We start from the raw sequence: 26,438 nt of genomic DNA, 5'->3' as shown, positions 1-26,438 counted from the left end.
GGGGGGGGGGCACACTCCATTGAAAAGCAGACCCAGAACTTACTGACACCAGAGCCACTCACATAAACAGCTTTGTGAGGCCAAAAAAACCCAGCTGAACTCCAGAGTCAGCAGTCTCCACTGACGATGTTCAGGCCAACAAAGGAGAAAAAAAACCCAGCAGACTGGGGTTAAGAGGGGTAAGTCTGAGATTCAAAACTCTTTCAACTGCTGACTCAGATGTACTGGAGTTAACACAAGTAACAGATGTCAAATAAAATACAATTAAAGGCCTCGTATGCCTTGAAGGACTGCTTATCACCTGCCACATTTCATGCCAGAGTTTTAAACTGTGATGTTGGGGAAAAATGGAGTTGTAGAAGGTTTGGCTATTTTCAAACCTAGAAAATAACGTTACGCACAATCTCATGTGACATCACATGATGTCATCCTCAGAGTATGTGTTGTGAATGACTCTCAGCTACAACCACATCAAATTTTAGCCCAATATCTGTAAAACTGACGGAATTATAGCCATTTTGATGTTTTTCCAAAGGTCAGTTGGCGGTGGAGGCCATCTTCAATTGTGTTTGTTCTCAAAAATTAATCAGTTATAGAGGTAAATCCAACATTTCACAACAAAAGTTTCATTAAAACCCATTCAGTAGTTCATGAGGATTTTTTTGTTTGGTTGGTTTTTGCTAACAGATAGACAGAGTTAATTCCAAACAGTAAATGGTAAAATTTTAAACAAAAATCTTGTGCAATCTGTTTGCTCTCAAAATATATGTTGGGGAAGACTCAGCTAAGACCACACCAAATTTTCAGTCAATTAACTGATTTATAGCCATTTATATACACTATATTGCCAAAGGTGTATAAAATCAAGCACCTAGGCATGCAGACTACTTCAACAAATATGTGGAGGGACAAATCACGCTTCTCTGTCTGGCAATCTGATGGACGAGTCTGGGTTTGATGGTGGCCAGGAGAACGGTTCTTGTCTGACTGCACTGTGCCAAGTGTAAAGTTTGCTGGAGGGAGGATCATGGTGTACGGCTGTTTTCCAGGAATTGGGCTCGGCTGCTTAGTTCCAGTGAAAGAAACTCTGACTGCTTCAGCATACCAAGGCATTTGTACAATTTCGTGTTCCCAACTTTGTGGGAACATGTTTGGGATGGCCACTTCCTGTTCCAACATGACTGAGTATCAGGGCACAAAGCAAGGTGGATTAGCGAGTTTGGTGTGGAAGAACTTGACTGGACTGCACAGAGTCCTGACCTCAACCTGATAAAACACCTTTGGGATGAATTAGAGCAGAGACTGTGAGCCAGGCCTGTCCAACATCAGTGTCTGAAATCACAGATGAGCTTCTGGAAGAATGGTCAAAAATTCCCATAAATCCTAAACCTGCTGAAAGCCTTCCCAGGGGAGTTGAAGCTGTTAGAGCTGCAAAGAGTGGGTCAACATCATATTAAACACTGTGGATTAAGAATTGGATGTCCCTCAGATTCATATGTGTGTGAAGGGAGGCGAGCAAATACTTTTGGCAATATAGTTAATTTTTGGCTGTGGCAGTCATCTTGAACCCCACAAATTTCATTGAAATTAGCCCAGTTGTTCATGAAATGTTTTGATAACAAACAAAAATGTAAACTCAGACAGACACAGGCAAAAATATATTCATTTTCCTTCGCCTTTCACTGGCAGGGAAAAAAAAAAAAAATTTTAAATAACAAAACAAAGGCAGCTAAAAGAAGGGGCTGATTGTGGAAACATATCGTGAAAAGGGGCTGTTTTCTGTCATGTTTGAGTGTTGTGTGAAAAAGAGTCATGTCATGACCTGACTTTTTTCCTAAAGAAACAATGATATGACACAAAATAAAAATGAAAAAGTCAGGCAGACGACTATAAAACATAATATAACACCACTCCTTCACAGCTGCTACTGATTCAACCAACCAGAGGAAGACCAGAAGAAGGGAGAAGCTGCAAGGAGTAGAGGTAATGAAGGTGGAGGAGTTTAAATAACTGGGGTCAACCACCTGATGCATCAGGCAGGACACAAGAGAGGTAAAGAGAGAGAACAGGCAGGGTGGAGTAGACAAAGACGAGTGTCAGGGGTGATTTGTGACAAATGACAGCTGCAAGAGTGAAAGGAAAAGTCACAAGATTGCAGTAAGACCTGCAATGATGTTTGGTTCGGAGATGGTGGCACTAACAAAAAAGACAGAAAGCAGAGCTGGAGGTAGCAGAGATGAAGATGTTAAGATTTTCATTGGGAGTGACCAAATATACAGGATAAGAAATCAGAGGGTCAGCTCAGCTTTGGAGACAAAATTAGAGAAGCTGAGACTGATTGGACAAGTGCAGAGGAGAGACTGTGGAGACACTGGACAAAGGATGTTGAATATGAAGCTGCATGGGAGGAGGGAAACAGGAAGAGCACAGAAAAGGTTTGTGAATGTAGCAAAGGAGGATCTGCAGAGGGTCGGTTGGACAAAGGAGGATTTTGGGAAAGGGTGAGACAGAGGCAGATGATCCACTGTGGAGACCCCTAAAGCTAACAACAAAAAAAAACACATGTTCGACTCAAAGATTCAACCACCTCCACTGCAATGGATTCAAACTAGAGTCAAGAACATTTTAGGCTTGTAAACTGCTATTCATATTTATTGTATGTGTGTTGTGTGTGCCGCACAGAACTGCAACAATAAACAGGGATAAAAAAAACACATAAGAGTAACAACAAAATGTTTTTAAAAAGTTACATTTTGGCCAAGATTTGCAGCTGCACGTTAGCAAAACAAACCACTTCTTAGCTTAGGTAGGTTAATTTGTTGTGGATTGACAGAATTCAGCTCTGTTACTCAGACAGGAACTTCAAACTGATCAACCAGTCTTTAGCTATGAAAGAGTGAGGCTCCTCTACAACCACAAATCAGAACAATGTGAACATTAATTTAACAAAATAAAGATTTTGACTTTAATCTGAGATCATAGAGTGCAGAAAATGATCATTTAACAAGTGCAATGATTAATTAAAGGCTTTAAACTTGTCAGTTTCTCTTTGGAACGATTTTACCTTCTATTAAAAAATCAACAACGGACACATAAGTAGTCTTGCTTGAGTTTCAGGCACCTCTACAGCACCACCACCAAGGCTGTCTTGGCAAGGTTTTTAAATACCCCCTGGCACATTTGATTTGTGCATATAAGCCAGATGAACAGAACAAGACCAAAAGATCCATCTGTAAGCCAAAGACAGTAAAGATCTCATCACATATATGGTTACAGTCAACCTCGACTGTTACCATAACAGAATCAGGTGAATCAGAAAAAATAATACAGACGATTTTTCTGTTCACATATTCAGTTCATATAATCTATCGTGTGTATTCATCTGAAAACAGTAGTTTCATGGTGACTTTATGTTGACACTTCGGTGTAAATATGTAACCTCACAAATCATTTAACAGTTTAACTTTAGTTTGAACATCTTGTATCTTCTGGATGACAGAAAGAAACCCAAATACAGTCCAACATGCGAGCTTTAGAACGTTTTACAATAAAAAACATGTCAGTACCTAATGCTCAGAGCACAGTCACTACATTAAAGGCTGTGGGAAATATAAGAAGCACCTCTAAGGTCAATAACAACGCAGAAACAAGCTTTCCAGCAATTCAATGGACAATAATACAGCTCTAAATGCCTGTTGGTTCCAGGTGCTTCGTGTCTACAGTATCAACAACAAGCCTAAAACTAGGATCTAAAATAAACCGATAGCGTTTCTGTCTCTTGTAGCGTGAATACAAGACGAGCCTTTCCCAAACAGCAGACGCTAACAACAAAAAACACAGTAGGCTTCACCCATCTACACGTCGTCTAAATTAACACTATAACACTTACTATCGGTGTTCAGTAACCGTGTGTAAAGACTCACCTTGTGATACTTTTGAGTCACTGACTATATCCCCTGTAATTATATTTTTCTCTTAAATAGTAATGCACTTTTCTCCTTCAGAGTAAAAGCAGCCATATCGGAGAGCGCTCTTCTTCTTCCTCTGTTGCTGCTGCTTCTTCTTCTTCTTCGGTTTGTCGCGGCAGCGCACACTCCTGGGTGTCCGAGCGATGCTTTACTGCCCCCTACTGGAACACAAAATAAGGCCGGAAAACAAAAAAGTGAAAGGTCAACTAGATTTTATCAGGCCCATCCTATAAAATCGGTTTCCCCCTGGTTTCTGACTTCTGTGACTACTGTAAACAAGTTCTGTGTGTTGTTCCATAGATAGAGCTTGTTCTGACTCTTTTATTTGTTTACAGTAGGGAAATGAGCGGTTCATTGTGTTAATGCATCATCTCAGTGGCGTCACTAGGCCTGTTTTAGGGGGGCTTCAGCCCCCCTAAAATGTTTTCAAGACCCCCTAAATAATTTTGGTGTACAAATTTCTTTTTTTTTTTTTACAAAAATTCAATATAATGTGGCCAGAATATGAGTTTAAATAAATAACCAAATATTATTTCATTATTAACTCAAATATATGATCATAAATCTGTCTTTTTCTTTACAGTGAAAGGTAGAGATCCTCTTTGGTGCGTCGTTATCAAATCCATTCCACTTGTTCATATTTTCTACAGAAGCATTCTTGTGACAGTTAATCTAAATCAGTGTTGTGGAATAACTGAGAGATTTTATATAATATATAAAGTCACAGTTAGACTTCTTAATTGGGTATACACCAGCACCAAGCATTATAGTGTACATTAGCTGGCATTTAATACAGTATAGTAATATTCAATTCACAAAATTAAAAAAAATGTTCATTTTTCTTGTTAAAACTAAACATATTTCCTGTTTGTTGGTGTTCTGAATAAAAATATAACTGGTTGCTTCAAACGTTTACACAGTAAGGTATCTGTTAAATGTGTCCAAAAATGTGGAAAAGCAACTCAGGTTTTGTTAGCTGTTTGAGAAATTTTGTTCTCGCCCACTATGTTTGCTTACATCCTGTGAATCTCCTTGGGGCTAAGCCCCCCTTGTCCTTAAAACCTAGTGACGCCCCTGCATCATCTACTGTATTTCAATCATGCTGACAGTGACTGTGGAAACAGCTGGATTCCTCTGGGTATCGCCTCTCATTAGAGTCCTCATCAATGACTGGATGTTAAAGCATTTAGGAGTTACAGCCTTATGATGTTGGGATCCATTTAGAGATTCCAAATGGACATACACTCATAAAAACCTGTCCAGGGTAGACTTTTTGTGCTATTGTTATCAAATTTGAACTGGCAATATGTAAGACTTGATTATATAGCCTCATTTGGATTTCCAGTCCATCCATCAATAAGTACATACTAGTTACAGTTACAATAATTAAAGATAAAAGTAGTAGAGTGGTAGATAAAACCTAGAAGTAGCATAGGAAGACAAAAGTAAAGCAAGTATGCTGAAGCAGATTTTAAATAGAAAAAAATGAGTTTGAAAAAACTGAAGAGATCTGAATGTATCTCTATGGGGAAAATAATTGTAAAAAAAGTTAAACATTTTATAAAGTTTAAAAGTTACAAAAAACAAACATCATAGCAGTCACCTCCTGAAGCAACTGAATGTTTTGGTTTGTAAAGAACAAAAATAGCACAAAGTATGCAGAAGTAGTTAGATTAAAGAAAGAAAAAACTTAATGGAAAGTAAATAAACAGGAAAGCACCAAAAGGTTGTAATAATATAATTTAAAAAAAACTAGATTCTGTCTACAGTTTTCTTGGGAATTTAATAAAGTTGGAACTAATGCATGTTAGACCGCACAGGTTTGGTAATAAGGATGTTTGTTTTATCTGTAGAAATTACTCCTGGTTTTAAATTGGGTGAAATATAAATATATAGCGTGTCTTTTTAGATTTCAAGAAGGCATTTAAAGCTGCTAACCATCTACAGTTTTTGGTTACTGCAGTGATCCCATGTTCCAGTTGGATGCCCCGTTGTATGATGCAATGTGTAGTTAAGACCTGCATGTCAGAATCTTAATTTAGTGACGATGGAACATTCTCTTCTTCTCCTGTTTACTTTTCTTTTGGTATCAACTTGACTTTGGATGTCTTCCAATTTCACTAATATCCCAGTGCTGCTGCCAAGTTGTATCTGCACAAATCCTGATGAACGACTTGCTTCTGCTTTGCCTAATGGAATCTGAACGTCAGCAGTCTTATTTCTTGATGCTTGTTTCGCTACAATATCAATAAGGTCTTTTCCCTCCAGCCTAACATGAGCAGGAACTCAGACTAGATACAGTGTGAGCGCTGAATGACTTTATTGAAATCTGCTGATGAAGCTGAAACTGAGGTAGTCAAGCTAATAGAAGCAGCAGATAAAAGAAACACTAGCTAAAAGCTAAAAGTAGCAAACCACTAGCTAACCCCGCAAAAGGTAGTAGTAAAAGCTAGCTAAACGTCAAAAGTAGCCAAATAGTGGCTAAAAGTAGCAGAACAGTAGTTAAAAGTGCTAGCTAAATACAGCTAAAGCTAACTAAAAGTATCATAGGAAGACAAAAAAGGGAAGTATGCTGAAAGAGATTTCAACGAGTACTAGAAGCTTTTGTTTGACGTTTCCTGAAAATTTCACGACTGTATAACAGGAATGTTAAACTCCACAGCGGGACACCTCGTGGGTCAAAGATGATGCCTGTTGATTTCGAGGTAATGGGGTCAAAGGTCAAGGTCACAAGTAACCCTCCTTTTGTTTCCTCCACTAAGGAAGTTTTGGGTTTCCGGTTGTGTCCGTTGGTTTGTCTGTCTGTCTATTAGCAAAGATCAGGTAAAAACTAATGAACAGATGTGGATGAAATGTTCAGGAAATGTTGGGGTTGTCAAGATTTCTCGAAATCTATTAGGGCTCAGATTATGTGTTGATGATGACTCTCGGCTGCTACCACATAAAATTCTGGTTTATAAGACATTCTGTTAACACACAAACAAGGTTGACTACAACAGGAAATGCTAAAGTTTTAAGGCAAGATCACACACATTGAGTTGCACTTGGAGTATGTGATGTAACTCAGCTACTACTACACCAAAACTTAGCTCAACATCTATAAAACTGACTGAATTATAGCCATTTTAGTGTTTCCTTAGGTCACTTAGCTGTGGTGGCTATCTTGAATTGGGTTGGCTCCAAAAATTAATCAAATGTAGAGATACATCCAATGATTACTGTTCAAAGAGGTGGAATTTTGCCCTCCTGATATATCCCCCAACACACCTCATCTGGAGATGAAACAGAGGCAACCTTTCCTCTGATGGTGTCATGAGCCAAGATCTGACCCAAAGCCAACCTGCTGAGGCTGCATATGGAAATATGAACTCTGGGTTCAACTCTGCTAACTCTCCTGGATGTGGAAAATGGTTCAAACCTTCATGGATCAACAGGCTCAGTTTGGACCTGTGATCAGAAACCTGCTCATTATCCAGCGGGGCCTTTCCTACATGGTAGGAGACTGTGAATTCAATTATGCAGCAGAAGCAGCAAATGAATGCATCTTTTTAGTTTCAAATACAAAATGATTCCATATTTTCCTGCACAGTTGACAAACCTAACCAGATCTAAAACAGTACATTTAAAGTATTATTGTGAGGGCCAGATAAAATGTTAACAAGGGCCTTATCAGGCCCACGGGCCTTAAATTTGACAGGTGGCCTAAAGAGTTTTAGTAGGTGGAAGGGGAGTTCGATCTCTCAGGGACAGCAGAACCAGTGGCAGGTGTAACCATTGGCTGATTTTGATCAGCAGAGAATGCTGAATAAAGGTATCTAAGTACTGCTTTCTGAAAATAAAATCAGTTTAGTGGTTCATAAAATGTTTTGCTAACAAACAGACAGTTGACTTCAAATAGTTAATGGCAAAATGTTAGCTCAGTATCTGAGGTACGATCATTTTTGTTTTGGGTAAGAAAATCTTAGCTGTGGAGGCCATCTTGAATTGGGTTGACTCCAAACGTTAATCACTTACTGATGTACATCCAATTATTACTTTCTGAGATGTTTCATTAAAATCCATCCATTGGTTCATCAGATATTTTGCTGACAGACACATAAACCAACACACACGCACACATAAAAACATTAGTGCCCTTTCGCTTTTGACAGTAGGCAATAATTAGTCTCACTCTGTTCCCAGCTGACTGTTAAGATGACCTTTGCAGGATGTGTGGCACAGTGTCCCTGGAGACCAGTGCAGTACACAAGCATCTGTTGTGTTATTCTTTTTCTTCAGGGCGTCTCATCCAGTTTCACCTGCACTGCTGAAACTGGAGATGGTCGAACTGCTCCACAACCAACAGATTCTCTGGGTCTGAGCCTGCAGCACATCCAGTTCAAATACAAAGACAAAAAGGCGTAATTTCACGTTATCTTGAAAAACAAATTTACTTGAGTGCAGGTAGTTTCCCCTCTGAGAGTTAAAGTTTTCACCCGAGCTATAGCAGCATACATTTTCTTATTGACAAAAAGAAGAGTGTTAGTGCTCCCTACTGGTAAAAAATGAAACTTTAAAATTGTTTGTAATGGTAGTTAGTCTGCAAGAATGATTAAACACTATATACATCCACTGCTGTTTTTTTAACCCTTTTAAATGTTTCTTCTTTGGAAATATATATATACATATTTATGTTTCACGTTCATATTTTAAACACTGTTTCCTCCTGTCCACCATGTTCACAACTACCTGTTGAATCCTTAGATATTTTATTTTAAGAGTACTATTTGACCTTGTATGACCAAATTTCTGTCAATATATAATATCCTGTACTGCTACTCCTTACTCCAAATCCACATTTTACTTACTTTTTTGTCGTTGTTGCTTCTTTTCCTCTTTCTTTTCCAGTTACTTCACTTATAAGCGAGCTACTGTTTTGTTCATTTGCTTCACATGTAATGTTTCTCTTTCTAATATTCTGTGATAAACTGCTGACCTGTCCAGTGTGTACCCAGCCTCTTGCCTAAAAACTTTGGAGATAGGCACCAGCTGCATGACCTACATTGAAAAGCAGATAAAAGAAATGAATGGGTGGATGGATTATTAATTTCTAAGTCTATATGAACACCCACCACCATCATGACCAAACTGGTCTCAGAGACCAGCTGAATAAAATATCTTATTATAAGCTTTTAACTGGCTTGCCCTAGTCACCCTTATCCTCTCAAAACTCTGTTTTTGTCTCTATCTCTTTCCCAACAAACCTTCCAAATGTTCTTTGTTAAATGTCTCTCCTTTTGCTGTGCAATAATTAACCATCAGTTGTTTATATGAAATCGCAAAAGCATTTCTTCTGACTCAATTTGAAGAGCACATACTTTCTTATTTATTAAGAACTTGACATCAGTTTTTTTTCCCCCACTCAGAATCTAAATCCCCACACTATCCCTCTTTTCTCTACTTTGCTTATTCCCTCTTGAAGCTGCTCGACTATTTTCTCTACAGTCACTTCTCTGTTCATCATCAGCAGCAAAATCCCTTTTCCAATGCCTGCAGGTATACTTTGAAATAAATTATTTATCCAAATTGAGACAAATGTTGGACCTATGACACTTCCTTAAGGAGTGTCATTCGCAAACTTCTTAACCGTCTGATGGATCTGATTGTATTTTCATCTGTATAGCCCCATATGAAAGAAAACTGCAGCTTTTTTGTTGACCCAGACTTTCAGAAATGCATTCATTGTTTCTCTTCCTCTCTTAAATCTACTCTGGTATCTCATCATTAAACTCAACACAAGGCAATTTCACTCCCTCCTATCTTCTCTCATTCGGGCTGCATAAAAGCACCAAATTTTACACAAAAAACATGCAGCTCAGCAGCAAATAGTATGCCATGACTTCTGGTAATGTTACGACAGACAATGTAACCAGATTCACAAAAACAATGCTAAAAAAAAAAAACTGGAGATCAGTGGAATTTTGTTGACACACATGAGAAAATCCAGCCCTATTTGGAGCTCTGTAGCTCAGACAGACTTGATAGTAGATACCTCATTCAAAGTTTAAAGAGGTCATAGAAAGGTGGATTTTACAGGTCTGAACGTGCTTTTTTGGATATCTTTTACGTTTTTTTCACAATCTTAGTTTATGTTTTACAATATTTACAGATTTTTCCACAGAGCATTCAACTTGATGTCACGCTCTAACTTTTGAATTATCAAAAAATTTCCAAACTTTTACAAGCAAATTCTTCTTACTCCCACAGCTCTTTTTGGTACATATACAAATTATACATGGAAAAAATAGGCTTTTTTTTGTGTCTTCTTTCACACAGAGAGTGTCTCTCACTGCTGTAGGGCTTACGGTTTTTTCTCAAATCCCCCCAGAGTGCAGAGAGTGCACACCCAAGCTTCCACAGACTCAGTTATATTTTAGCTCAAAATCTTCTCTTCAAAACTGGAAGTGAAGGATTGGTTCTCATTATCTTGGCAGTCAGGGAGTGAGAGACCACTCAGAATTGAGAGGTACTGCTAATACTTCTACAAAGGATCCTCTAGTGTGTTCTCTTTTCTTGTCTTATAGTTCTCCTTACTGATTCTACTTGGTCAGTTTATAAAAGTTATGGGATCTTTTAACCAACTTAAAACATTTCTTTCTGTTCTTGGCTGCTTGTTTGTACTCATTTTCCCAGCATGGCACCGGTTTCTTTCTGTTTCTGCTCTTTAGGAAAATAAGATTTGACTATATGCAGCAGAAAGATGATCCTACAGATCACCTGTCTGACGGCATTCTGATGCCAGGCCAAACTGTCCTTACCACTGATTATAATCTCCAGCTCTGACGCAGGCTGGCACCCTCGTTTGATAAATGCTTTTGATAAAAAATGGTGATTGTATAAAAGCTTTTACTCTTTATCTGAAGACAGACATCGTTTCAATGTGGCTGAATGCACGTAACACTGGATGCTCAAAATGACTTTCCGATGCAGAGAAAAGGAGATTTTAGGACACTGGTAGAATAGAAATCTCCCTGTAGCATGTACAGTGTTAACAAGCTTTATTAATGCCTGTTATTTGTATTGATAATTATTCTTTTAATGTTCCATCCTAATTTTTAGTTGTCTATTATAATATGTTCTGCCCATGGTTATCTTAGTTCTTTGTCATTGCAATTAAAATTTAATCCTATTTCTTTTTCAAAGTCCATTCAGTGCAAAATTATTCTATCTAAAAAAAGGTTTTACTTCATTTTTTTTCTCAGACAGTTCTGTCAAATGAACTTAGCACATTTGAAATGTCACATATACGCCGCAATAAGACTTTTTTTTTTTTTACTAATTATTCCTTCCACAATAACTAAAGAGTTGAGACAAGAAGATGCTGGTGAACGTTTTCACATTTTGTCACGTTACAACCACAAACTTCAAAGTGTTTTACTGGGATTTTATGTGATAAACAATCTCAAAGTAGGGCAAAATTGCAAAGTGGAAAGAAAATGAAACTTTGTTTTACAAATAAAAATCTGAAAAGGAATGGAGCCATAAAGAAATTAAAATCCAGAGTAACCAGCTGCCTTCAGAGGTCACCTAATGAGTAACTGGAGTCTGCCTGTGTGTAATTTAATCTCAGTATAAATCCAGCTGCTCTTTGAGCTTTAGAGGTTTGTTACAGAATATCAGTGATCAACAGCATCATGAAGACCAAGGAACACACCAGACAAGTCAGGGATCAGGCTGTTGAGAAGTTTAAAGCAGGGTTAGGTTATAAAACAATGTCTGAAGCTTTAAAAACAACTCAAAGAGCTCTGTTTAATCCTTTAATTTAAAATGGAAGGTGTATGACACAACTGCAAACCTAACAAGACATGGCCGTCCACCTTAACTGACAAGGAGAGCATTATTCTGAGAAGCAGCTAAGAAGGTCCATGATAATTCTGAAGGAGCTGCAGTGATCCACAGCTTAGATGACCAGACTACTATGTTTTTATGGAAGAGTGGCAAGAAGAAAGCCATAATTGAAAGAAACTCATAAGAAGTCCTGTTTGTAGTTTCCTACAAGCCATGTAGGGACACAGCAAACATGTGGAAGAAGCTGATCTGCTCAGAGCCATCCAAAATTGAACCTTTTCGCCTAAATACAAAATGCTACGTGTGGCAGGAAACTAAATCGCTACACATGACCCTGAACACACCATCCCCACTGTGAAACATGGTGGTGGCAGCATCATGCAGTGGGGATACTGTTCTTCAGCAGGGAGAAATAAGCTAGTCAAAGTAGATGGGAAGATGGATGGAAGTAAATACAGGCCAATCCTGAAAGAAAACTGAATACAAATGAATGCCACACTTTTCAGATTATTATTTGCAAAATAAATAAAAAACCATGAATCATTTTCCTTCCACTTCACAATTAGGCACTACTTTGTGTTGCTCCATCACATAAAATCCCAATTAAATAGTTTGAAGTTTGATCGTGTGATGCTCAAATAAAGTACAGGGCCTTTTTAAGGCATTGTATGTTACAGGAGCACATCATGAAAGTTGCATGTAGGTCATACTTTCACAAGACTTCACTTTTATATCACATACTTTATTTCTTTGTGTTTTGAACCACTGTAAAAAGAAAATTCTGCCTACCTACTGTACATGACAAAATAGCAGTGTGACAGTAGCAGAAAATGAAATTTCTCAACACACGTTCCTTTTGCATCAAAGTGAAATGAATCAATATTTGAGTTTTATTGAGACAGACAAATTAATTTTTATGAAGCTTGCCTTTCTTTTTGAACTGCAAAGCTGATATTGAAATAACTTGTCCCATATAATTTCAGCTGACGGCACACATCTGTCTGTAGTACTATTGATTTGATCAGGGTTCACTGTACTTTTTTATCTCTGTATTGCCTCAATAGCTGCGGGAAAAACCTTCAGACAAAACCCTACGATACTGAACTATAGTAACCCAGGAATGTCACACGAGCTCTTTGGGTTACGTCATCTTTGCGCCCCGCCTTCTAATCGCCTTATCTCCGGATACGACACACCCCTGTATCGGGATTGGCTGAAGTCTGACACTTCTGCTCTGTGATTGCTTAGTGTACATGTCAATTAGACTGCTTTACTGCTGACGTCAACGTGCGACAAAACCTGGTCTAGAAAGGAAAATCATACATAATTTATATATATATATATATATATATATATATAAACATATATATATATATATATATATATATATATATATATATATATATATATGTTTTGTTTTGTTTTTACGATAACGTGTGTCGTATTAGGAACTTAAAACTTAACTTTTACTTAATTTGTCGTCAGACGTGACGGGCATAAAGATGTTCATCATTGTTAAGACGGTCAGAAACTCTTGGACCCAGGAAGGGCGAGAAGGATGGGTTTGAACTCGGGTAACCTGGTCTTCACATTGTTTTTTTCTTTTTTTTCCCCCTGTCCTTGTGTCTCCGGGGCGTCTAACGAATTACTCCATCAGTGGCTGGATCCAAAAGCCCTGCCTCTCCTCTCATTGGACGGTGCTGTGAAGCGGCTGTCAGCCCATGTGGCGTGGCCAGGCACAACACGAGATATTTAAATTCATCCGGAAAAAATTTTTTTTTTTGAAAGAAGGGCAGAGAGAAACCAGCAGCCGGTAAAAAAGAAAACACACCTGAAAGAACTGAGGAGGTTCCTGAAGTACACATCAGAAAGAACATCACAGGTAAGTTCGGCTCTAATGTTCGTCAGTCCAAAAGGATTAATGTCGGGGAAGAATTAGGCTGTGCTGTGGTCGATTTGTTTATGATGGTTTTCAGTCTAAGCTGTAGAAAGTAGAGTTATAATAATATTAAACTAACAGTAATAGCCTACAGTTATTATCTGTTGCAAAATCCTGTTGTTCATTAGTGCAGCAATATTGAGAGAAGGGTTCTGGCGCTGTTGATAGTCCATTTCTGAACTGACAAAAAATTGTTTTTTTATGTTAAACACAAAATATCATCAATTAAAGGCCTAGCATTCCTTGAAGGAATGCATTTCAGACTAAGGTCGCTCAAAGTATGTGTTGTGAATAACTCTCATCTACAACCATAATCCAGTTTTAACCTTTAATATCTAAGTTTGGCTGAGTCATAGCCGGTTCTGTGATGGGAATATTGATTAGCTGTGGTGGCCATCTTGAAATGAGTTGACTCCATAAGTTAATCAGTTGTAGACATACATCCAGTGGTTACTTTCTGAAAGTTTCATTAAAATCTGACCAGTGGTTTATGAGATATTTTGCTAACAGACAAACAGGATTAACTCCAGCATTTAATGCAAAGGTTTTAATGAGTCGCCCTCAGAGTATGTGTTGTGAATCAGTCTTGGCTACTACCACTTCACATTTTAGGATGATATCTGTAAGGTTGACTGAATTATAGCTATTTTTGTATTTTCTAAGGTCAGTTGGCTGTGGTGGCCATCTTTAATCAGGTTGTCTTTAAAAGTGAATCAGTTGTAAATGTACATCCAATAAGTGTTTTCTGAAAATTTTATTAAAATCTTTTTAATGGTTCATGAGATATTTTGCTAACAAATGGACAGACTTGATACCAAAGACTTACTGACAAAGTCTTAAAGATACTGTGGAATCTGCTAGCACTCAGAATATGTGTTGGGGATAGGTCATACCGACCATAACAGCAATTTTTAGCTGAGTATCTGTAAACTTGACTGAATTGTAGCCATTTTTTTAAAGGTCACTTGGCTGTGGCAGGCATCTTGAATTGGGTAGGCTCCAAAAGTAAATCAGTTGTAGAGGCGCATCCATTAATTACTTTGTGCAAGTTTCGTTAGAATTCGTCCTCTGGTTCATGAGGTATTTTAGTAACGGACAAATGCTTGCACAGACATGAGCAAAAACATTACTGTTTACCTTTGCCTTCCAGGGTCAGTGTTATTTATAAATGACACATTATTTCCTTTATATCTGACTTTATTGGCATCAGTTTACCTAAGTTAAATGGGAGATATCTGGATCTTGTTTTGTATCTAATGGGCCCCAACACAGTTGAATACACATCATCAATCAGCTCTTCTTTTTTAAATTAGTTTAATGGATGATGTTTTAATAAACTAAATGAATTTAAGGCTGGCCGTATTGATCAGGGTTTGTCTTCTTCATCATTTGATGTAAACTGGTTACCTTATGGAGCTGGTCTGCAGTGTAGAGTTTGTGCAGTTATGGACTGCATCATGAGGGTGCAGGATCGCCAGAAATATTTTTCATCTTTTTCAATTAGTAGGATCTTTTTAACATTGCCAGTTTCAAAAGAATTGTGACCTTGTGTAAAATGTAAATGTAAACAGAATGCAATGATTCAAAAATCTCATAAACCCATATATTTATTCATAATGGAACATAGTGCACATATGAAATATTTAGAAATTCTACCATTTTTGAAAAAAAAAAAAGGTAACTGTTTCTTATGGCAGCAACACATTTCATAAAAGTTTGGACAGGGCAACAAAAGGCTGTAAATGTAAGTGGCACAAGTATTTAGGATACTGGCAACACATCAAGAGGACTGGAATTAAAAAGAGCATTTTAGAGAGGCTGAATCTCTTAGAAGTAAAGATAGGCAGAGGACCAAAATGTTCACATTTTGGACCGAGAAGACAGATGGTTTGAGAGGGGGGTAAAGGAAGCCATTTATGTCAAAAGAGGGAAACCAACTTTAAACAGAGGAGGAAGACTCAGATTTCAGCTTTCAAAAACCTACAATGGAGCATTAGGCCTGATACCCAGTCAGTTTCACTCCAATCAAGACCTGCATTCGTGTGACCAGAGCGGCTCATCAGTGAGTCAGGCTAACAAAGGTCCTAACGAGCTTCTATTGTTAGGAGAGTGGGCATAATCTGCTTGTGAATCTACAGCCTTATAGCTTGAACTCCACCCTCTCTGCCTTTTAAATTGATAAAGCTCCTCGGGTGAGAAGTTAAACGTCTTCTTCTACATAATAGAAGTCCTGTTGTTGTTTTTTTTTTTTTTTTTTTTACCTTTTTTGGACTCAGTCATGTCCTGTGTGACTGAGAATCTACACCAGCAGTTTGTACAGTAGTTTGAGAATCGTCAAATATTAGTTATTTTGGGCTGCATGATGGTGTTAATGTTAGCAGTAAATGTGACCATGGATGGTTGTTCATGTCAGCGTGTTGGACCTGTCGGTGAGGCCCGCGACTTGCCGACAGACATCCGGGATTGACTCCAAATCCATTCACCCACGTTCCAGGAAACCACTTTACTGTATGAGTTTTGTTAATCTAAGGAATGTAGAACTGAACTAGATTTTCAAACTACACAACTTTTTTTTTTCTTTTTCTGCTAGAAGTGGAATATATAGCTGTTCTTAGGTTTAGCATTTGTCCTGATTGTTGTCCTGTTTAAGCCTCTTTTTAGTTGGTAGCAAGTTGTGGCATGCAGCATGCTGAGGCTGAACAGAAAGCAAAGTGTTTAGTGGAGCACAATGCCGGTTTGACCGTGCGTGCAGGAACTGTGCCATGTGTGTAGCAGTTAGTCTCTTTATGCTCAGTCATTTGTTAGTGTGTGACCTGTTTCAGGTACAGTCAGAAGGTGGTGACCCAAATCCCTTTAAGAGCTGGTTGTTCTGAATTATTTGCCAGTTTGAAGTGTAATTTTCACAACTTATGCCACAAGGTTCTGTACAGTTTGAAGCTGCCAATATTTACATTTCTGCCCGTGTCCTTAACTTTTCAAAACCAATAGAGAGATGAGCTATTGGTTATTGAACTGAAAACAAACTGACAAAAGCAAAGGAATTATACAAAACATATAATCCTAATTTCAAATGGTCTTACAGTAACTAGTTTAGGATTTCTATCTCAGATGCTTCAAAATATTGCTTCAAAACAAGTGACTAAAAAGTCCAGGCTTTGGTATAACACCAATGATAGAATATGTAGTTGACATATTTATCATTGACAAGCAGTATTATTTTTAAATTGCTTCTTTCATTCGCTGTACATTTAATCGTGTTGTCTCTGCTGCAGCTGTGATTAACAGACTAATTACAAAAAAAAGACAACAACAACAAAATAGTATGAACAATTAATATCTTACCTGTTGTAGGTAGCTCTTTAAAAAGACTCAGTTTGGAGAAATAGAGTTTGAATATGACCAGACTGACAAGATTTGATCGTTTGAGCGAGTCCAAGACCAAGTCTTAAAACAACACTAATCTCAAAAAGCTCATAATGATTCATGTAAACGCTATTTTAAATTTTTTTACAAAGCCATCAGTTTCACATGACATGGTTAGGCCAGCAGTAATATTAAGATATACCAGCAGGAAGTATCCCAGGCTGCACCGAAAGGGCTACAGCTAGCTGTTCCTGCTTCCATTATTATCATTTGCAAACAACCACAACATTTTATGTAAATAATCATTTAGTTCAAAACTGACCTCAATCTAAAGGTTTATAAAATAGCATCTAATGAATCGCTTTGATTATTTGTTTTGGACTAAAATTCTTTTAAGATGTCAACAACCCACTTTGGCCTTGATCTTGCTCTGACTAGCCATAAGCTCATTGATCTGGTCAGAATTAAACTCTAATTCACCAATCTGATATTTACCACAGGTAACATATTCGTTATTCATTACCTTTCCACAGAACCCCACTTCCAAAAAAAAATTGACTTTAAATTAGAAACATGAATGTTTGTATGTTTTGTCATTTTTTTAGCCTCTGATTTTTGCACTTGTTTGACATAGAAACCAATGATATTTATCCAGCTCAAAGCAGGATTTACAGTATTTGAATTAAATGAGCGTGCAGTGGATCATCTATATTTCTACCATTGAAAAGAAATGAAAACTGTGACTGTTTAGAGAATTTGCCTGACTCTCCTACTTCACTGAACCCAGCTAACGCTCTGTTGCCTTTTTTTTTTTTTTAACAGAACGATGTTAGCAAATCTGTGCACACAATTTACTAAAGTAAGGAAACAGATTCCCTTTTTCCTTTGTTTCGACAGCTGGCCCTTGTTGGGCTTTTCAGAACCATCCCGTTCCATATAAGCCCCTCCCCCCAGAACAGGAACCCCACTGGGATGAACATTAATTAATTAAACCGCCTGCACCAGTTCTGTCACTCATTTTTTGTTTTACTAACATGTACTTCCTTTCTGCCTGTGTTTATAGTTCTTCAGCATGGAAGACATAGTCATAGCTGGGATCTCGGGCCGTTTGCCAGAATCAGACAACCTAGAGGAATTTTGGGAAAACCTCATCAATGGCGTGGACATGGTGACAGAGGATGACCGACGGTGGACACCAGGTTAGACATACAGTATATTTCTGTACTTTGGAAAACAAAGAATCTTGTCTTTGAGTAATGGTAAATTCACTACACATATAAAGCACCATTATTCTCAACTAGACTTTTAGAAAAACCTGTGCAGCTTGTTTTTTTTATTACTCATTCATGTTCATATATATTAATTTTTTATTCTATTCATGTGATGTCTTTTCTTTATCATATACAAACACACTACAAATCAATGATTAAAGGCTAGTCTTAAAGATAAAGTGTGTCATCCTAGCTTTAGAAACTCTGGGAGTTACAAATAAACTTTTAATCTGACGGCAAAGTCTCTAGTTTGGAGAGGATGGGAATTAATTAGTTAATCTACACAAAATATACCAAACTGATAAAGTTAAATGGGGGTTAAAAAAAGCATGTTTTAAATCATTCTAAAACATATAAACATGAAGACTAATGTTTGCATATTGGTGCATTCCATTTACACTAGAACTTGTAACTGGGAAGTCGGAGTGACGTAATTTCCCTCTTTACTGCGTTCCAGTTTGTCCCGCTCGGTGAGAGTCGGAAACAAGATGGACTCCTTCAGCAAAGCCTTTATTTTTCTTGCAGTTTCTGAATATAAAATCTTACTAAATACACACGAACTCCGCTCATGGAACATGTTTTAATACTTGCTATATACATGTTAAAAAGTACTAGTTGTATGAGTGATTAAATGTAAGAAAAACAACTTAAAGAACAAATATTACCAGTAAAACTAAAAGAGTTTGCTCACTAAAATTGTGAGTAGCAGCCATTTTGAAATCCTAACTGGGGGTAGTTGGAGTTGCTCCCACTTTCCAAGTGGGATGTCTCACTTCAGGGGGCATTCCCGTTGAAATTTACGACTAGGAACTTGGATATTTCCCATTTTCCAGCACTACTGGAACACATTTAATATTCACCCCCTTTGCAACCATTTTGTTCAGAAGCCACATACAGTGCCTTGCAAACATACTCATCCCTTTTGGTAATCTTTTTGTTTTATTGCCATACAACCTGAAATTTAACTGGATTTTTCATTTAATTAAAAGCCACGACTCTCCAAAAATCAGATTATTGGTGTTAATTGGAGAAAAAAAATGTTTTGAGTAATTTTAGAGATTTAAATTCGAAAAGTGACGTGCGTGTATATGTGTTCAGATTATAAGGCAGATTGTTTGGAATTTGCCAAAAAGCATCTTTGAGACTTCAAACATGTGGAAGAAGATGATGTGGTCATATGAGACTAAAACTGAACGTTTTGGCCACTAAGGACAGCACCAAGTTTGATATAGCCCAACACCAACATCATGCTGAAAACACCATCCACACAGTGAAGCATGGTGGTGGCAGAATCATGTTATGGAGGTGGTTTTTATCAGCAGGGACTGGGAAACTGGTCAGAGTTGAAGGAAAAATGGACAGAAAAAAACAGAGACATTCTTAATGAAAACCTGTTTTGAGTCTTCCAGAGATCTGAGACTTGGACAGAGGTCCACCTTGGACAATGAGCCGAAACTCTGCTTAAGAAACGCTCCACTGGTTGAAGGAGAAACAGTTAAAGGTCCTGGAATGGTCCAATGAAAGCCCAGACCTCAGTCAACATGAGAATATCTGGTTTGCTTTAAAGATTGTTGGACACAAACAGAACCCATTCATCCTGAAGGAGCTGCAGCAGTTTGGTCATGAAGAATGGACAAAAGGTCCAGGTTAGATAGACCAGGATCATGGAGACAAGCCTGAAAAGACTTGATGCTGGAACTGCTGCAAAACGGGGTGACACAAAGGCTCTGGGTGGTGAAGAGTTACGCTCCCTCAAGCTTTGTTTCATTATAACAAAAAATATTTAGCATCTTTAAATCAACAGTTGTGTTGCAGAAATTACAAATCCCACAAAATTCCTTTTAAATCCCAGGTGTAGTGCAACAAGACAGAAAATCTTATGGGACATGAATACTTTTCCAACCCACTGTCTAGTAAATATTAATTTAAGATAACTTGAGCAACCCTGGATGTGAATTGAATTCTTTTCTCTGAGCACTCAACTAAACCACAGTCTTTGTGAGAAAATATTTAAAAAATGGTGTTTCTCCAATGTGCATAAAAAATTATATTAATACTGATTCCAAAAAATATTTCATGGCTGTAGTTCCTGATCATTATATCATATTATGTTGTTGAAAGAACATTTCTTACTAGTAGATTTAATTGTGTCATGGCTACTTGTAGATAAGAATGTTCCATTGTGATTACAATGGAACAGGTCTCTGTTATGGCTCCATTCTTGGGAAACCCAGCAGTTGATTGGCTGTTGGATTCGTGCATGCTTTGATTGTGAGCACTTCCTGGAACTTGACTGGCGCGTGGGTCCAAATGGGCTGATATATACTTCCTGTATTGTGTTTTTCTTTGCCACAGCTTTTTGTGCTCTGTTGAACTTGTTACCTGCCATAGCATTTAACCAGTGCCACAAAAGACAGTTGCCTTGTTTAATTATTGAGTCCACCGTTATTTCAGAAAATTCACCACACCACTATTTTGCTCATCCACAGGCCTGTTTGGTCTTCCAAAGAGGAACGGTAAACTGAAGGACATCAGCCATTTCGACGCATCCTTCTTTGGAGTCCACCCCAAACAGGCCAATACAATGGACCCACAGCTTCGCCTCATGCTGGAGATCTCCTATGAGGCAATCTTTGACGGAGGTGAGAAAACAAGGTTACGTGAGAAAATACATGACAACAGAAATGTCTGGTTTCAGGTTTGTTTTAAAAAAAAAAATGTTTGCAAACAGGTCTGAATCCGATCACACTGCGTGGCAGCAAGACTGGAGTCTACATTGGAGTGAGTGGCTCAGAGGCTGGTGAGGCCTTCAGTAGGGACCCTGAGGAGCTCCTGGGCTACAGTATGACTGGCTGCCAACGGGCCATGTTGGCCAACAGACTGTCCTATTTCTTTGACTTCAAGGGTATGTTCACACAGAGTGCATTCCAAGGGCAGAAATATGTATGTTGTCTTGTTTGTCCAATGTGTTGGAGTGTTAGCTGTTTCAGTTTGAATGTGTTAATACCATTTTACAGCAAAATGAATCGATTTAAAAAGAAACTAAAACGGTCAGTTACAAACACGTGTGGTTTACTATCCATAGGTTGACAACACCTAACCTAAAACTGATCTCACATTATCACATATAATTAAATATACAACACAAACATGCTTCAGGCATAAATGTATTAAAACTTTATGGGCTGAAAGTCTCCATAAGGCCAAATGATGATGTTTCACTAGAGTAGAATACCTATCAGTGGTTATAATGTATAAATCTTTACATTTCCATCACTCTCACATTACACTTTTTTTTTTACGATTATTTGCAAACTCAAATTGCAACAGCAGCATCCTATAGTATCGTAACAATTCTGGGGGAATAACTATGTAGTTTAAAACTGACTGTGGCATAAAGGTTTCTGAAATAGTGTTCACATGAATCAACGTGAAATTTTTGAGATTATTGTAAAGTAGATGTAGTCTAAAAGTTCTGCTTGTTGTTGTAAAGCCTCAGCAAACGTCTTTAGGCCCTTCTCAGACTACCTGTTAGCTCATCAAGCTGGCCAGAATAAAACTATTTCTCATTCAAAAAGCTATCTACAACAGGTAAGATATTAATTTCCTCAGTTGAACCCTATTTCAAAAGATCTGAACTTTCCTTTTAAAACAAAGTAGGATTTAATTGCAATCAACTGTAATCCTATTTAAATGTGGAGTGAAGCCTGATAATTGAGTTTGGCTGAACTTGACATATTTTAATTAGTTTCTCACATAGATAATTAAAGTAACATTCATTCATTCATTCATTTAACAAACGCGACACAGTGATGAACGTCCAGCTGCATCATTACGAGTTGGCATTGTGTGCCGAATAACCCTAAACACTCCTGTGATAGCTCCCATCATTCTTGTAAAATTTAGCTAAAATAAATAACATAAAAATGACTGCACCAGCCTGATGGCCCTGAACTGTATGTGTGTCGTGGGTTTTCAAAGACATAAGGTCTAGATATTGCTTTTTGTATCGTCAGCAGTGACAAACTGTGAAAGATTTTTGATTTTGCTGTTTGAATTATTTCATAATTTAAATGTTCTTAATAAGAGTTGACATTAGTTTACTCATATCATTTTTTTCCCCAGGCCCCAGCTTGACAATAGACACAGCCTGCTCTTCCAGCTTGTTGGCTTTAGAAAATGCCTTCCATGCAATCCAGCAGGGCCATATTGATGCTGCTCTGGTAGGGGGAGTCAACTTGCTGCTCAAGCCAAATACCTCAGTTCAGTTTATGAAACTGGGCATGCTCAGTCCTGAGGGAACCTGCAAGTCCTTTGACTCGTCAGGTAAAATTAAATATATTTTATCCACAGAGATTGAAACAGGGTTTTAGTAAGTTTAAAAAGTCAACTTTGCATTTTTATACATTCTGAGTGTGTGGTGTATGTGCGTGCTTACTTTAATACTTGTTTAATTTTTTATCAGGAAATGGATACTGCCGTTCTGAAGCAGCAGTAGCTGTGCTGCTGACAAAGCGATCGGTGACTAAAAGAGCGTATGCCACCATAATCAATGCTGGCAGCAATACTGATGGATACAAAGAGCAAGGTAAGCACTAGGGTTGTGAATCTCTGGTCTGTGGCCAAAATGATACGTATCTCAATAAACTGCCAGCAATTAAAGATACACGAGCAGCAAAAACCAATAAGACACGATTTCAGCTGATCACAGTACAATTCAGCTTTTATTCATAGTACGATTCAGCCTTTAATCAAGGCCCGAGTCAGTTTGGTATGTGTTTGATTCAATACATTGAGATTTAATGCAATACAATACAACAGAACCAAGGATTGCTTCTATGTCAATTAAAAAGACTAATTATTTATTACCTAATAAAAAATCGACCACTCAAACAAGTCCTGTTTTACACTTACAAGTTTAATAACTTCACTTACATTAACAAATAATCCACAAAAAAGAGGCCTTGTGCAAATTTTATAAAACTGCCAGCAGCAGATGTGTTTAACACTCTGTAACTCAGCAGTGAGCAGCATTTTCTTCATTATGAACGTAAAACACAAGTAAACTTTTTCTTTCTGGAATTTTAGTTCACCCCTATGATCAGCACATTTTTCAAAATATATTTTCTTTGTGTTTCTTTTTCTACATTTGCTCTTATCAAATGTTTTTTTTTTTTAGGTGTAACGTTCCCTTCAGGAGACATACAGCAGATGTTGCTTCGCTCTCTTTACGAGGAGTCAAATATCTCTCCTGAGCAGGTGGAATACATCGAAGCCCACGGCACAGGGACAAAGGTCACCGTCTAGTTTCCCTAAACGCAACTATTATCTGTCTCACCACATAGATACTATTGATGTCAAAACTTATGTATGATTTATGATTTATTTGTATTTTTTTCTGAATGTAAAAGTTATATTTACTTGTACATCTAGATTCAATCATCAGGGTTATGTTATTTTGACATCTCCTCTATATAAACAGGTCGGGGACCCACAGGAGGTGAATGGTATTGTCAGTGTCTTCTGCCAGTCAAAGCGAGAGCCCCTGCTCATTGGCTCCACTAAGTCCAACATGGGCCATCCAGAACCGGCTTCTGGACTAGCAGCCCTGGCAAAGGTAAGAAGAACTTTTAGACTACATCTACTTTCAGAGTCATTTTCAGAAAACTATTTGGAATTTGTTTTTTTTTTCTATGCCTTGTATGTTTGCTGAAGGAGTTCTTCCTTAAGTCATTAAAGCTTTAGAGCAAGCTAAGATTCTTCAGACATAAAGGATAAATTCTAAATCTTAACAACTTATGGTCACATTTTATGTCAGAAAACAAAGACTACTGATAAACAATTCTTCCTTCAAAAGTCCAGCTACCTTCGACTTCACTTTCTTGAGTTACAGGACCTGGATGACTGAGCATATACACCAGTTTAATGACGAAATCAGGAAAAATTAGGGAAAAAAGTAGAAAACTAGTGAAAATATACATTCTTGGAACTTGAAATGTAATCATTTCTTAAAATAGCTTAATTAGTGTCAAACTCTTAGCTCTATGGTAGAGTCTGATTGCTTTACATTCTGGGTAAAGGGATACTTATTGGACATGTCTTTTGTTGATAAGAAAGATTTTTTTGTGCTGCAGTATTCTTTAAGAAAGAAAAAAATACAACTATTTAGTATTTTTACAATTAGGTTTAATTGTTTTATCTTTTTATGTTACACATATGAAAATTCCTCATGGATGTTTTTATCTTTTACTCAGGTGTTGCTTTCTTTGGAGCGAGGGGTCTGGGCTCCTAACCTGCACTACCACAATCCTAATCCAGACATTCCCGCCTTAACCGACGGCCGGGTTCAAGTTGTCGACCGACCTCTTCCCGTCCGAGGAGGCATTGTGGGGATCAACTCCTTTGGTTTTGGAGGCTCAAACGTTCACATCATTCTTCGTCCTGCTGATAAAGCAGCCAGCTCAAATTCACTGCGGATGATTCCCAGAGTGCTTCAAGCCTGTGGCCGAACAGAGGCTGCAGTGAACGCCATACTGCAAAAGGGAAAGGAGCACTCCACGAACGACAGCTTCCTGTCTCTGCTGAATGGATTGTCCGGAGCTCCCACTGCCAGCATGCCCTACAGGGGCTACACTCTCCTTGGCTCTCAGAGTGACATCATGGAGGTGCAGATGGGGCAGGCTTCAGCCAGACCTCTTTGGTACATCTGTTCAGGTAAGTCATCACACACAGAGCAATCTTTTCAGTGCTGTTTTGTTTAGTTCATATACAGTATGTAAAGCAGGTTATTGTATATTTACAGGTATGGGAACACAGTGGGCAGGTATGGGCCGCAGTCTCATGCAGCTGCCAGACTTCAAAGAGTCCATTCTGCGGTCAGATGCTGCCCTGGAGCACACCGGCCTGGTTGTGTCTCATCTGCTCAAAGAGGCTGATGATGCAACCTTTGAGGACACTGTTCACGCCTTTGTTGGCCTCGCTGCCATACAGGTAGAAATCAATAAATAAATGATGGGCACAGAAATAACTAGGTGCTGCTTTCTTGTGGAATGTAAACTTTGCTTCCATGTAGTTGCCCTAAATATTTCAAACAAACCTTGAACAGGCACATTTCTATAAGTAAAAAAATCAGAGTATAATACAGTGGGAATTTCTAGTTGTTCAAAGGAAGCGAACAGGCCTGCAGGCCCATGTGGTGCGAAAGTTATTGTTAGTACTATTTAAGGAACATTGTCAATCTCTTTTTTTTTTGGAAGGATAAGTTATAAATTTGTAAACATGTTCATTGACTTTTTGTCCAGAAGTGAAGGCTGATTGCATGCATTTGTTACTGTCAGCCACCAAAAGACAGGCAATAACCTATGTCTCTGTGTGTGTGTTTGTCTGTTAGCAAAATATCTCATAAATCACTGGGAAGACTTTAATGACTCAGAAATAAACATTGGTGTACATCTACAACTGAATAACCTTTGAAGTAAACCCAATTCAAGATGGCCACTACAGCCAACCAACATCCACAAACACAAAATGGCCATAATTTAGTCAATTTCACAAATATCGAGCACAGAAATCTATCTGTAGATTGGAGTGGTATGACTTCTTCATACATTTTGAAGAAATGCTGATCGGGACTTATTTTCCATGACAGTACACACCAGTTCTGTAATGTATGAAAGCATAAACACTTGGTTCTATCTATGTGTTTACAGATAGCTCTTATCGATCTGCTCACAAACATGGGTCTCCAGCCTGATGGCATCATTGGCCACTCAGTGGGAGAACTGGCCTGTGGATACGCTGATGGATCCCTCAGCCACCATGAGGCCATCCTGGCTGCATACTGGAGGGGTCACTGCATCAAAGAGGCCAAACTTCCTCCAGGAGCAATGGCTGCAGTTGGTAAGGAAGGAAGAAAGTTATTATCGAGTCCAACATATAGTGTTAAGATGGTCACTGGGGTCTCTGACTGAGGGAGAGGACAAGATAGTCGTAGCCAAACGTTTTGTCAGTAACATAAATGTTGTGTTATGTGGATTTAAAGGGATAGTCATTTTTGAATTGATAGTCAAA

The 26,438-nt window shown here is 38.1% G+C and overlaps 2 protein-coding genes across 4 annotated transcripts in view; one reads left to right on the top strand and one right to left on the bottom strand.

Annotated features, from left to right (window-relative positions):
* Positions 1-4,061, bottom strand: part of tmem94 (transmembrane protein 94) — a 40,736-nt gene extending 36,675 nt beyond the window's left edge. For all 3 annotated transcript variants that reach the window (XR_005234276.1, XM_017437046.3, XM_017437047.3), the window contains exon 1: positions 3,924-4,061. The gene's annotated coding sequence lies outside the window, so the exon portion shown is untranslated. The remainder of the gene's footprint in view (positions 1-3,923) is intronic.
* Positions 4,062-13,407: 9,346 nt separating this feature from the next.
* Positions 13,408-26,438, top strand: part of fasn (fatty acid synthase) — a 46,424-nt gene continuing 33,393 nt past the window's right edge. Inside the window, exons 1-11 of the mRNA XM_017437049.3 lie at positions 13,408-13,677; positions 18,161-18,296; positions 20,858-21,010; positions 21,100-21,273; positions 22,494-22,694; positions 22,834-22,956; positions 23,548-23,663; positions 23,851-23,985; positions 24,623-25,082; positions 25,171-25,358; positions 26,078-26,267. Coding sequence (XP_017292538.1) covers positions 18,170-18,296; positions 20,858-21,010; positions 21,100-21,273; positions 22,494-22,694; positions 22,834-22,956; positions 23,548-23,663; positions 23,851-23,985; positions 24,623-25,082; positions 25,171-25,358; positions 26,078-26,267 — 1,867 coding nt within the window. The 5' untranslated portion in view covers positions 13,408-13,677; positions 18,161-18,169. The remainder of the gene's footprint in view (positions 13,678-18,160; positions 18,297-20,857; positions 21,011-21,099; positions 21,274-22,493; positions 22,695-22,833; positions 22,957-23,547; positions 23,664-23,850; positions 23,986-24,622; positions 25,083-25,170; positions 25,359-26,077; positions 26,268-26,438) is intronic.

This window comes from Kryptolebias marmoratus, linkage group LG17, assembly GCF_001649575.2.
Source record: "Kryptolebias marmoratus isolate JLee-2015 linkage group LG17, ASM164957v2, whole genome shotgun sequence".
NCBI lineage: Eukaryota > Metazoa > Chordata > Actinopteri > Cyprinodontiformes > Rivulidae > Kryptolebias > Kryptolebias marmoratus.
This window is presented reverse-complemented; position numbering and strand designations above follow the sequence as displayed.